The sequence below is a fragment of the Cibotium barometz genome, chromosome 44 (genome assembly GCF_041138505.1).
Source record: "Cibotium barometz isolate CiBa-2024 chromosome 44, ASM4113850v1, whole genome shotgun sequence".
Classification (NCBI taxonomy): Eukaryota; Viridiplantae; Streptophyta; class Polypodiopsida; order Cyatheales; family Cibotiaceae; genus Cibotium; species Cibotium barometz.
Window position 1 is genome coordinate 43,043,337 of NC_141089.1, and position 14,405 is coordinate 43,057,741.

At 42.2% G+C, this 14,405-nt stretch overlaps 1 protein-coding gene across 2 annotated transcripts in view; it reads left to right on the forward strand.

The window, feature by feature from the left end:
• The first annotated feature begins 4,207 nt into the window (after nucleotides 1-4,207).
• The window catches only part of CRR3 (chlororespiratory reduction 3), a 48,980-nt gene continuing 38,782 nt past the window's right edge, over nucleotides 4,208-14,405 (forward strand). The window contains exon 1 of one of the 2 annotated variants that reach the window (XM_086782601.1): nucleotides 4,208-4,365. In XM_086782601.1, coding sequence (XP_086638727.1) covers nucleotides 4,355-4,365 — 11 coding nt within the window. In that variant the 5' untranslated portion in view covers nucleotides 4,208-4,354. Of the gene's footprint in view, nucleotides 4,384-14,405 lie in introns of both variants that reach the window. The other variant, XM_086782599.1, reaches the window with a different exon arrangement.

The window sequence follows — 14,405 nt, forward strand, 5'->3', positions numbered from 1 at the left end:
GCTAAGTGATTACCAAGGTAATGGGCTCATAAGATTGATGGATTCTAGGCTAGGCTCTGATACCATGTTAAATTTGCAGCAATGTGATGAGCTATGGTGGATCAAATGCTAGAATCAACATCATTAGAAAAGAGATTAGATGAAAATTAAGATGTGATTAGTGAGCAATTAACTGATAGCTTAATGTAGGCATGGATAATCAAAAACCAGCAAATTCTCATTAGGCCAATGCCTCAAATTATAGGGTTTACATCCAAGCATCTAATCCCACTGATTTCTCCTTGATTCACTCCACCTCTTTTGCTTGATTCTCCCCACCTCTTCCCAGAATATCTCCACACCTCCTAAATCTCCTCATGCTACCCTTTATTCTCTCCACCTCTTCCCAGAATATCTCCACACCTCCTAAATCTCCTCATGCTACCCTTGATTCTCCCCACCTCTTCCCAGAATATCTCCACACCTCCTAAATCTCCTCATGCTACCCTTTATTCTCTCCCAGTAGATACTTCTCACCTTTTCATAGCTTCTCTCACATTTACAAATTCTCTTTTATAGCCTCTTGCTAAGGGCTTGTTCCCGCACACACCCTATTCACTTGTATATTTCAACATCTTCCAACTCAGAAGAACGTGATAGATTTATGCAACCCCTTTCAAGATAATAACAAAACCACTGAATCAAGCTCATCCAGTGTTGCAAGAGAAGATGATAAGAGCATTTTGAATACCTTTGGAGCATGAAGAAGGGAAACACATTAACAAAGATTTTGTTGAATGTCAAAGAGTTTATTAAGGCCATGGAGATTCCTAAACAATATAATGGTGATATTGCATTTGAGTTCCTACCAACCATGGGAATACACGCAGGAATGGACTCCATGGAGCATAAGTATGATTCCCACTGGTGGGGTCAAAGCCGCAAACCTCTAACATTGCCTTCCATGGAGTATGTTAGAGAAGCCATTGCCTAGGTAGTTTGAAGTGTGTTAATGAACTTTGCCTACGTTTAAAGATTCCTATGGTGTCAAATACATCACATTTTACTAGAAGCATGCTAAAGGCACCAACCCCACTGGAGAGGAGTGCAACAATACGTCTGGAAAGCTCATCTGCCACCATTACTGCTTAGTTCCGATGATGTGCATTGCTACATCTATTATGTGATGTCCTCAGACAAGACAATGAGTAGATTAATGATACACAACGGCTTCCATTAACATAATGTACGTGTAGGCACATCAAAGGCACTAACTGATAGGACAAGGCAAACGGTGTTAGTAGGCACATCAAAGGCACTAACTGATAGGACAAGGCAAACAGTTTCCAAGGTGCTAGGGGTGTTAGTAGGCACATCAAAGGCACTACCATGTGACTTAAGGAGGAGGGGAGGAGGGAAATAGGGAAAGGCTGCCACGTGGCACCTTTTTCCGTAAGATATTAAAGTTATAGATATAGAGGTCATGGACCCAGGTGTGGCGTTGCTAGGCCATAGAATGAATGTTCCTGCATGTCTCTCTCTCTCTCTCTCTCTCTCTCTCTCTCTCTCTCTCTCTCTCTCTCTCTCTCTCTCTCTCTCTCTCTCTCTCGTGTTGGTCGTATATGCCCTCGTGTTGCATTCTACTGACGTTAATACCTCTCTCTCTCTCTCTACCAAAATTTACTTTACAAATGGCCACATGGCTACCATGCGACGCACTAGCTTTCCTTCACTAATTACTCTGAACCACAAGTGTCACTGGGGGAATTTTTTTTGCGAATCGGGTGAGTGGATTCGAGCAAGCGCTTTTGCGAGCATTTTCGAGCAAGCGCTTTTGCGAGCATTTTCGAGCAAGTGCTTTTTGCGAATTGGGTGAGTGGATTCCAAAAAGATACCCCCCCTTTGAGAGGGAGAGGGCGATAGTGAGCTAGAGGGAGTGAACACAGAAAAACATGTCAACATCACATCCTCTACATTGAGGTTATTGGTTCAAATTAAAATAAAACCAAGATCATTTCATGACAACTTCCAAATACAGAAATGCGAAAACTATCATCTTTACTACTATGGGCCTCGCTTGTTCTCCAGGGTGTCGGCACAAAGTAAGCGAACGGCGTTTGTACCCTTTTGCACTTCCTCTTAGCAAGGCACGCTCAGATGATTCATCAATAAAACCATGGGCTTGCCATATCGCAATTAAGCCCACCACTTTATCCTTAACTTGAGAAATAACATCATCATTTCCAAGAAGTTTGAGACCTTTCCATGCTTATGCACCATCTATGGTCTTCTGCTTGACCTCCACATTGGTGGCCTCCCTCTGGATACGCATAGCAACAACTTCAATGCTAACATTTGATGAAGCCATCACAAACAAAATGAAGGAGGGTTTAGGGTGGTGTACTCTACTAACAAGGCTTGGTGGCAACGGTGTATAACAAAGTGCTTTGGAGCTTGCCTCTATATTTATAGCAGTACGAGAGGTGCACTCTTCTTTTTCAACAAACAAAATAAAAATGGCTTGGGTTGGCTCTAATGACAAGTTACCACCTTTACAAGGCCGTCCTAAACATGTGTTGCCGGCGACAGAACCAATCCGGCCATCCATGACCAAATTCACCCAAAGGCTTTGCAAAAAAGTGTTTGAAAAAATTACATATGGATTTATTACAAATATATATTTATCATATAATAAATATATGATAAATCTATATTTATTATATAATAAATAAATAAAGAATGTGTATATAAATGTGTGTATGGGTGCATTTATGTGTTTACACACACACACACACACACACACGCACATTCAATATCTTATAGGAAAGGTGCCACGTTGCAACCTTTCACTATTTTCGTCCCCCCCTCCTCCTTAAGCCACATGGCGCAATCCCGAAAAGCATGAATTCAACCACCAACTTCTACTAGCACTCCATTAATACCACCTTTACAAGGCCGTCTTAAACATGTGTTGCCATCGAGATTGAACCGACTCGGCCATTCAACGGCCAAATTTACCCAACGGCTTTGCAAAAATGTGTTTGAAAAAATTGCATGTAAATTTATTATAAATATATATTTATCATATAATAACTATATATTTGTTATATACATAAATATACATATTTAACATAGAATAAATTTAAATGTTTATGACATAAATAAATAAATATTTATATTAAAATTTTAATTATTTTAAAATTTAAAATATTTTTTATGATTTATTATATGGTAAAAATATAATAAATATATACTTATAAATATATATTTATATAATATATAATAAATATATATTTATATGTAGTATGTAAATAAAAAACTTTTATATCAATGTATATAACATCTATTTATTTGTGTGATAAACATATTTACATATTTTTAATATAATAAATATCTATTTATTATATAATAATTATTTAATTATTTTAAAATAAATTATATATATATATATAAAGTATATAATAAATATCTATATAGATATGTATATAGTAGATTTATAATAAGTATATATAAATATAAATATGTATTATATAATAAATATGTATATGAATATATATTTAATATATAATGAATATGTATATTTATCATAGAAAGAGCATAATATGTTTAAATTATAGTGTGTGTGTGTGTGTGTATGTATGTATGTATACATGTGTACACACACACACACACACACACTATGTGCATTAAAATTGCATGTGTATATGTGTGTACTGTTCGTGTGCACATACATATGTGTCTTTGCATGTGTGTATTCTCTTTGTGTGTGCACATGCATATATGTGTGTTTTATGTGCGTGTGCACATACATATGCTATGTGCATGTATATTACATGTGTATGTGTGTGTTCTCTTTATGTGTGTGTGTGTGTGTGTGTTGTATGTGTGTGTCCATGTGCATGTGTATGTGTCATAAACACTAACAAGTATGGACAATGGTTTAGACCAATCAACAACTTACTTGCCAAAGGCGAGTCTAACACTGGGTCGGACTTGTCTCGTAGGCGGGTTGGGCCCACTCGAGAAGAGTTTCACAAAGCTGCCATGTTGCACGGATTTAGAGGTTCGAGAAGGGGAGGTGAAAGTTATGGTAGAATTTGAATTTGGAGCTCTAAAAAAGAAAGAACTGCAAAACATGCGTTCTATATTATCCATCTATTTAAGCACCAGAGTAAAGGGGGCCAAGTGGCAAGACGGGAAAAGAGTGATATTTAGTATCCGAGTTTCTCAATGGAGTCAAAGGGTGGTGGTGAATAATCCAAGCTCAATAAAGACATTGGGAAGAAAGACTTCAAATGGAGCATTAAATTGAAGTGAAAGATAGGAGCGCTACCCGCCGTTGTTTTTTCAGGCGAAGCGTCTTCCAGCTTATCAAATGCAGCTCTGGTATGTCGGACTTTACAGGTTTCCATGTCGATGCCCTGTCCCTTTGTTACTTGTATCGTGGTATCTGCTTGCCGAATTATCATTGTGCGCTGTTATCTTTAGCCTACCGTGTTTTGATAAGGTCAAAACATGGCATGCAGTGAAAGAAGTCTCACCCTCCTTTTTTTTCAGCGTAATGGCTTTATCCAGAATCTAGAGTATCACTTACATGGCTCTGGGCATGAATTGCTACGGGCATGACCATGCCCATCCCATGGCTTGCCATAGCCATTGCCTGCCGGGTTGCCATGGGCATTGCCATGCCCATGCCATGAATTGCCATAGGCACTATCATGCTCATCAAAAAGTTGTGCCTGGGATGATCACGCACATGCCATATGGGTATTGAGCTTGCTTTAGCCATGGTTTGGGCATGGGTTGTCGAGGCCATGGCCTGCTCTGACCATGGATTGCAGTTCATCATAACGCTTAATGTGAGCTTCTACATATAAGGGGAATTATCAGTCAAAAGGGTCATCATACAGTTTGGAAAGAGCCCATTTCACTTAGTCAGCCAAATGATGTGACCTCGTAAGGTCAACCTTGATGCGGACAGAAGCCAATTGCTCAAGCTGCAAAATCTTCTATGCTGATGGCTTACTGAATGAATTTTCTTAGTTGTTGAGTGTGGTATGTGTTTGTGCTCATTTAAGTAGCACATATTTGGGGATTACATTTCCTTTTGACGTTGCAGTTTTTTGCATCTCTTCATGTGAATGGTTTTTGATAGTTGCAAAGCTGATTTAGTTCATATGGTCAAATTCTCAGCCAAAGTATTTCTTTCATGATGTTTTCTTTTTATGATGTATCTTATTATGTGTTCCCATGGCTTCATGCTTGCCCTTGAAGTTTAAGTTTTCAGTTCTCGTGTGATGACCAAATGATGTGACCTCTTGGGGTCAACTTTGATGCGGTCAGAAGCCCTTGGCTGAAGCTGCAAAATGATCTTGTCTGATGGTCATATAGGTTCCCCTTTTGGTAAGATACATGATCTTGTATACACAATACTGGCTCTAATGACTTGAGTGCTTCAAGATTACACCTCCAGTACTTCTGTATATGTCTAGAGACAGTTTTTGGGCTGAATTTTGATAGATGGGAAGTGTAGGGTTGCATCTAGAGGCATGCATGTGGTTGCTTGTATATGGTTAACGTAAGCTGGTTGGGTGTTACCTCTAAATAATGGTCAGCCCTCTCCTGGCTGCTGTTGCATCCCTATTTCAAGTCTGGGATCAGTGTCAAAATCTATGTGCAGGCTGGCAGGTATTGAAATTGGGCACGTAGTTTCCGGTTATGGGGAGATGATGTTATCCTTTTGGGTTAACCTTGATGCAGGCAGAAGCTGTAAAATTTCTCTCCCTATTTCAAGTCTGGGATCAGTGTCAAAATCTATGTGCAGGCTGTTAGGTATTGAAATCGTGGTTTCCAGTTATGGCCAGATGATGTTACCCTTTTGGGTTAACCTTGATGCGGGCAGAAGCTTTTCGCTGAAGCTGTAAAATTTCTCTCTTATGGCTATTCGAAGTGTCTTTTGAGTGGTATGATGGCAGTGCTTATTAAAGTCTTATTGATCAACCCGACGAAGGCGTTGGTAGTGTTGGGATTTTTTAAATTAAAATATTGTGAGGGAGGGTATTGAAGTTGAGTTGAAAAGTGAGGGGAAGGATGTGCACCCTTATATATCCCTCCTATGAGCTGGTTGGCTAGCTGTAGCATGCCGACAGCTGTCCTGTAGCATAAAAATGCTATAAAAAGCAAAAAAATGGTAGAAAAATCCCAAATAATATCTGCTAAAATATGCTAATGGAGGGACTCATAAAATGACTAGTCAAGCATGAAAAAGGTGTATGTAGACCCTCTGGAGACGATATATTCCAACACCTCCTCTTTAGCATCAGAGGGGCGGTCCAATACCAGCACACTGAAGTAACACCTCCAAAGTAGCTCTCGGAAGTGGTTTGGTGAAGAGATCAGCCACATTGTCCTTGGTAGAACAGTAGGCTAGTTGAAGAAGTCCCAACTCGATTCAGTCACGTACAAAATGATAATGCACCTCAACATGCTTGGATCGTCCCCGAATCATAGGATTTTGAGCTAGAGCAATAGCACTCTGAGAATCCGAGAAGATGGTAACTGGGAAAGTGTCGGCACAGCACAAATGCTCTAGAATTTGATGAATGCAAAGTGCCTCAATAGAGGAGAGAAGGTAGGATTTATACTCAGCCTCAGTGGAAGGATCAAAAAACAATCCTCTGCTTTTGAGACTTCCAAGAAACCAATCCTGTTGTCAAATCCCACGGATCCCCTCGTGATCGATCTTGGTTCGAACTCGAATCCTGCAAACAAACGAACAAACAAACAAGCAAGGGGGTGCAGGCCTGACTCACTTCCCAACCATGACAGCCGTGGGCGAGCCCACAGTCTTGGCTGTCCCCACTGAGCCACGAGCTGAGCTAACTAGGTTGACGTACCGACCAATCTCCTCCTCGCGACGTCCCATACCGCCACGAAGTTGCCCTCGCGGGCCTCGAGACTGCTGCCGGCCTCGGCTGCATAAAGCAGGTGCACGTCTGCACTAGATCCAGGCTCCAAGACCATAGAGCTCTCACAAACTCGCGAGACTCTCTATAATACAATAACTAACCTTGGCCACCCTTTTATAGGCTCTTGGCCGGTCATCGGGCGTCCACACTTGGCCGCCCGCCCGTCCATACTTGGGTGCCCGCCCGTTAGTATATCCCTAACTCAGCTTGTCAATCAGCCTGCCTAGTTCCAAGCTTCCCCAAGCCTCGAAACTAGTCTTGCATGCGTATAGCACACGGTAGATACCCACTGTGAGTATGTCAAACATGACATACTCCCCTTCCTCTAAGAGCTCACTCTTGAGCTCACTAAAAAGCCAGGGTAATCTCTCTGAAGAGAAGTCAATGTCTCCCATGTAGCGTCCTCCTCAACACGATCCTTCCACTTGATCTTGTATTCCGTGATAAGCGTATGACGCAATCTTCGTTCACGAAATCCAAGAATCTTTTCAGGTTCGTGCGGAACAAATGTCATGTCCTGGACATCTATAATTTCTTGAGGAGTAACTAACTGATCTGCTCCACCCAGTACTTCTTTAAGTCTACTGACATGAAATACAGGATGAACTTTCACATGAGAAGGCAAATCCAATTCATATGCAACTGAACCAATCCGTCGTGTAACACGAAATGGTCCACAGTAACTAGGGGATAATTTCGGAGATCTACCTGTCCGTAAAGTCTCGGAATCTTTCGGAACTCGCAAATACACCATCGTTCCTTCAGAGAACTCTCTAGGTGAACGATGTCTATTAGAGTAAAACCTGTCTCGGTCTTGAGCACTTCTAATAGATTCCTTTGCAACTTGTAACATTTCTTGCATATCTTGCAAAAAATTACGTGCTGCATCATGCTGAAGTCTTGAGAATCCTACTGTAATAGGTGATCTTGGTTGAAAACCGTACATAAGCATGAAAGGATTAAACCCTGTACTCGTATGCTTAGTACTGTTATATGCAAATTCTAACATAGGAAGATAATCCTCCCATGAACTTTGTCTTTTGGATACATATGCTCAAAGCATATCCTCCAAAATCTGATTCACTCTTTCAGTCTGGCCATCAGATTGAGGATGATCAGAGGAACTCAAATTCAAAGTTGTTTCCAACTTCTCAAAAACAAGTTTCCAAAATTCACTCGTAAACTTAGAGTCCCTATCACTGACTATGTCCTGCGGTAACCCGTACAGTCTAAACAATTGCTCGATAAACTGCCGAGCTAATTGCGTAGCTGTAATATTCTTCCGGGTCGGTAAAAATCTAGCCATCTTTGTCAAGCGATCTACCACAACCCAAATAGAATCGTGGCCTTGATGTGTTCTTGGCAATCCGGTAATAAAATCCATGGAAATACTTTCCCACTTATTACTTGGGATTTGCAAAGGATGCAACAATCCAGCCTGTCTAAAGCGTTCAGCTTTATTTGCCTGACAAATCTGACACTTGAGAACATAATCTTCTACATACCCTTTCATCTTCGGCCAATAAAAAGTGTGTTTCACTAATGATAGTGTCCTGTGTACCCCAGGGTGTCCAGCAGAAGGGGCGTCGTGACACTCCCTCAGAATCTTGGACCTAATGTCCGGGATCTGTGGTACACAAATTTTGTCATTACGGAATAGTAAACCATTCCGAATCATCCACTGACCTCCTGCAGCCTGAATGGTAGACTGCGCAGTCACCAAGTCTTGGTCAATCAATGAGCTCCCGTCCTGGATCTTCCGCCAAAATGGACCAAAATAACTATCAGTCCTGCAAAGCCCTCTCAATGTGACTGAAATAAGTCAGTAGAAATCTCGGTGAACGACAAAGAATTCACCTCTCTAATCCGACTAAGCGCATCTGCAATACTATTCATGGACCCTTTCCGATAACGGATCTCAAAATCAAAATCTTGCATTAACTCTGCCCAACGAGCTTTCCTGCCTCTCAAATCATCCGCATCACACACATACTTGATTGACTGATGATCAGTCAATACCACAAACTTGGAGCCATATAAATAATGTCTCTAAACCTTGAGAGCATGAATCACAGCATAAAGCTCCTTCTCAAGGGTTGGCCAACGAGATTGAGTGTCGTCTACCTTTTTACTTTCAAAAGCAACCGGTCTACCATCTTGAAATAAAGCAGCCCCGATAGCATAGTCACTGGCATCAGTTTCAAGAACATAAGGCCGACTAGGATCAGGTAATGCTAAGATAGGTGCTTCCTTGACTTTATCTTTCAAAAGTCTGAAGGCCATATCCAAATTGTTATTCCAAGTGATAGGCTGATTGGACTTACGTCCACGACCTTTCAATAAGTCGGTCATCGGTAGTGTGAGCTGAGAGTACTCCCGTACAGATTTCCTAAGAAAAACAACAAAACCGAGAAAAGAACGAAGTTGTTTCACTGTTCGTGGTATAGGCCAGTCCAAAACCTTCTGAACTCGGTCATAGTCAATGCTCAATCCATCTCTAGTGATCTTGTGTCCCAAGTAAATGATGTCGGTCATAAAGAACTCACATTTACTGAATTTAGCATATAATCGATTCTGTCTTAAAATAGATAAGACAATCGTGAGGTGTCTGACATGATTCTCAAGAGTACGACTATAAATCAAAATATCATCCAGGAACACCACCACAAATTTTCCCAAATGTTCACGAAAAAGATCGTTCATCATTTGCTGGAAAGTAGCTGGAGCATTGGTTAACCCAAAAGGTAATACGAGAAACTCGTAATGGCCATACCTAGTCCGAAAGGCGGTTCTTTCGACATGCCTTTCATGAATACGTATCTGGTGATAGCCAGTACGCAAATCTATCTTCGTGAAATATTTCGCTCTTGCTAACCGGTCAATTAGGTCATCTGATCTAGGGAGAGGATAACGGTTCTTAATTGTCAGCTTGTTCAATCTTTTGTAATCTATACACATTCTCCAAGTATTGTCCTTCTTTCTCCTAAGCAACATAGGTGCACCCCAAGGTGATTTACTTGGACGGATCTGGCCCATCCTCAAATAATATTCGAGTTGTTTAGCCAACTCATCTTCCTCAGCTTGGCTCATCCTATAAGGTGGAATACTCACAGGATGAGCACCAGGGATCAAGTTAATACGATGATCTACTGCCCGTTCAGGTGGTAAACCCGATGGCAGTTTCTTAGGAAATACATCTTGAAATGAATCAAGTATCTTCTGTAATTCTTTGCTTTCAAACACACTTAATTCATTCACATCCATGGAAGGGATGAGAAAAGAAGAAAGTGGAATCAAGACACAATGGAAAGCGGTGTACAAAGAAGAATTCATTATATTTCCAAAATCAATTGTATTTACAAGAGGTCCCTGAGAGGGATGAATACAATCACCTAAAATACTATACTTGGTGTCCCTATGCTGAAAAGAAAAAATATGACTAGATCAATCTATCTGGACGTCAAGAGTCTTAAACCACTCAATCCCTAATAACAAGTCTACATTTTCCAGATGCATAACATAGCATTCCAGAGTATCTTTGTAGTCCTGAATCTGGATTGGAAGCATCTCTACCTTGCGATCCCAAACTTGTCTGCCCGCAGGTAGACGTACCTCATAGGTATGGTCGCTGAGTGTCGTGTCAAGACTCAATTTCTGCACAAGTTTGTAGTTAACAAAGTTATGCGAACTGCCAGGGTCTAAAAGAATGTGAATTTTATGGCCATTCACTTCTCCATAAACTCGGAGAAGATCATGCATGCCAAATACCTTAGAATTGAACAGACAATCAGAACAAGTACTAGGGCGAGAAAGTACAGTAATTGACTTACCTGTCAAAGACAACTGGTTAGCTGCCTTTGGCTTGGGTCCTGCGTTTGTCTTGGTACCCTTTTGCTTCGGGCACTCATTATGCATGTGTCCTTTTTCTTCGCAGATAAAACAACGTCCTTCTTTCTTGAGCTTTAAAGCCCTAAGGAGTCGTTTCTTCTTCGCTGGTGTCGAACTTGTATTCTTCGAAGGTTGGTCCGAAGACTTGCCTTCATTCGTGTTAGCCATAGGTGCGGAGAACTTTCTTTTATGCTTGTTCCCCTGCTCGGTAACGGGTTTTGACTTGGAAGAGACCATCGTATCATCATAGATACGAGCTGAATGAATGGCCTCGTCCAATGTTGTACATTTGTTATTTTTAACCTGTAATCGGTACGAGTCTGGTAAACCAGCTACGAAAAACCCCAACAGAGTAGTGGGATCCATCTTTGTAGCTTTCATCTGCAAGTCACGAAACTTCTGGAGGTAGACCTCATAAGTGAGGTGCTGCGAGGTCATGGTCAAAGCTGAAAACCGGGCAACAACATCATAATCATCCTCTTTCTTGAGGAATTCTTTCTTGAAAATGTCTTCAAATTGTGCCCAAGTCGTTGGCTTAGGGTTCAGTTCCTTCCACCAAAGCAAAGCTTTGCCGGACAGGAAACCTGCTGCTAACTGTATCTTCTTTCCATCATCATATGGATGAAACTGAAAGTGAACTTGCCACTTGTGTAGCCACGTGTCCACGATCTCCTTGGTTCGCTGCTTTTGCTCACCCCCGAACGGTTTCGGAGTAATGTTGGGGCCTAAAGCTGAAGCCAAGGTATCCATTCCCGAAAAAGTAGAGAGGGTAGTGGTCAATAGAGCGATGGAGTTCTGCAAAGCTTGCATTTGAGCGTCGATTTGTGCCTGACGTTCCGACGAAGAAGCTTCGAGAGCTACTTTGAACTCTTGGAAATCTGATTTTGACACAAAATCGTCAAAAAGATCGGCATCGGTACCTTCTGTAGCCGGCAAGCCTTCGCGTTCCACGAGGGGCTCCAACTCCGATTCTTGGGTCGACATCGTGAAGAGGGTATGAGGAGAGAAAAGTTGATCTTTGCACAATGAAAGTGCAAGCGAACTCGAGAGCTTGAAAACTTGAGAACTCGAGAGATGTGTGGCAAGAAGCCCACTAGAGGGGGTTTATAAAGGTTTCCCAAAAGCCAAAAAAAAATTCGAAAAGCTAGACTTAGCTTTTGCTTTAGCTTTTGTGTTTTTTTTTTCGTGAATAAATATATATATATATATATATATATATATATATATATATATATATATATATATATATATATATATATATATATATATATGGATATATATATTCGCTTTTCTTAAAAAAATAAACATCTTGAACCCTTTAAGAGAGGAGGACTTTTAAACCTTTAAAAAAAAATTTAAACTCCCCTAAAAAAAACAAAAACGAAAGCACTAAGAAAAGAATGCTTTCCTTGCGTTGTTTTTTTTTTTTTCGCTTCCCTCCTAATTTGCTGGCACCTGGATTAGCCCGCCGGCGCATGCTGCTGACGAGTTCTTGCTGTCGTCATTGCTGCCGGCGCCAGGACCTTCGCACCAGCCTGCGACGCCAGCCGGATGTGGTTCCTACGCTTGCCGCCTACAGGGCGTGGTTGGCGTAGCGCTGGCCTGGGCCGCCTGCGCTAGGCTACGTAGGCCTGGGCGCTGCCCGCTTGGCCTAAGCGTCGCCTGGGCTGGCTGCCTTAGCCTGGCCACAAGGCCACGTGGCCTGGCCTAGCCGCCGGCCTGGCCTGGTTGCTTGGCCGCCTAGTCTGAGGCGCCTCCAGCCCGCTGCCTGCAAACATGCCAACGCATCCACCTACCCGCGTAGCCACCTTCTCACACGTGCTCACTCGTTCAAGCGTTCAACGAAAGCAACATGCTTGTGCTCTTTTTTTTTCTGTTTTCTCTCCATGCAAGGTATGCGACTGCACACAAGGCCTCTTCTTTGCAAAGCAATCAACCCTATTAAAACTACCATCTCCCATCATCAACATGGGTATCTTTGATGAAGAAAAAACACATACAAATTCTGAAAACTGCAGTATGCACAGAAAAAACAGCAAGCTTTTTTAACACATACCGTTCTTCGACCTCTTCTTCTCTACCTACCGACTTGCTCGTTCACGAGGTATGCTCTGATACCACTGTCAAATCTCACGGATCCCCTCGTGATCGATCTTGGTTCGAACTCGAATCCTGCAAACAAACGAACAAACAAACAAGCAAGGGGGTGCAGGCCTGACTCACCTCCCAACCATGACAGCCGTGGGCGAGCCCACAGTCTTGGCTGCCCCCACCGAGCCACAAGCTGAGCTAACTAGGTTGACGTACAGACCAATCTCCTCCTCGCGACGTCCCATACCGCCACGAAGCTGCCCTCGCGGGCCTCGAGACTGCTGCCGGCCTCGGCTGCATAAAGCAGGTGCACGTTTGCACTAGATTCTGGCTCCAAGACCATAGAGCTCTCACAAACTCGCGAGACTCTCTATAATACAATAACTAACCTTGGCCACCCTTTTATAGGCTCTTGGCCGGTCATCGGGCGTCCACACTTGGCCGCCCGCCCGTCCATACTTGGGTGCCCGCCCGTTAGTATATCCCTAACTCAGCTTGTCAATCAGCCTGCCTAGTTCCAAGCTTCCCCAAGCCTCGAAACTAGTCTTGCATGCGTATAGCACACGGTAGATACCTACTGTGCACATGACACCTGTGCCAAGCATGAAGCAATATCTAGATGTAGACCTCCGAGTATCAATGCAGCTTGCCCAATTAGAATCTGTGAAACCAACCAAATCAGCACCATTGGAATAGGTGATGCCATAATTTGAAGTACCTTGAAGATGATGAAGAACTCTCAAGGCTGCTTGCCACCAATGAGACCTTTGAGCGGTTGATGAGAACTCGCTGAGAACACTCATAGCATAGGAGATATTTGGACGGGTGTTGACTAGGTAAAGCAAGGAACCAATAATCTACCGGTATTTTGTGGAATCCACTAAGGGTGTATCATCCTCCTTGGATAACTTGGCATTGGGATCCATGGGACACGAGAGGTGTACAATCTGACAACCCATAAAGTGAGAGCAGCTGCTTCACATACTTTTGCTGAGAAATGAAGATACAGTCATCTTTCTGACCTCTAGCCCAAGGAAATAATGAAGAAGGCCAAGATCAGTCATCTTAGATGTCATTGAAAGCTTGGATAAACCTATGTGACTAGCTTAGTATCTAAACCAGAAAGGATGAGGTCATTAACATACAAAACAATGACACAAATATCCCCATCAGAAAGAAGTAGATTGTTGTCAGCATATGCCCTTTGAAAGCCAAGAGATAACAAGAAGGCATCAATCTTGTGATACCAGGCACGGGGTTCCTATTTGAGACCATAAAGAGGCTTCTGTAGAAGATACACATGGGCGTCTTGTCCCTGAATCACAAAACCAGGAGGCTGCTCAACATTAACTTCCTCCTCTAAATCTCCATTCAGAAAAGCTGATTTGACATCCATCTGGAACTTGGGCCATCTGAAGTGTGCAGCTAGAGCCAAAACAATCTTGATGGTGGTATACCTGGCTGTAGGAGCAAATGTCT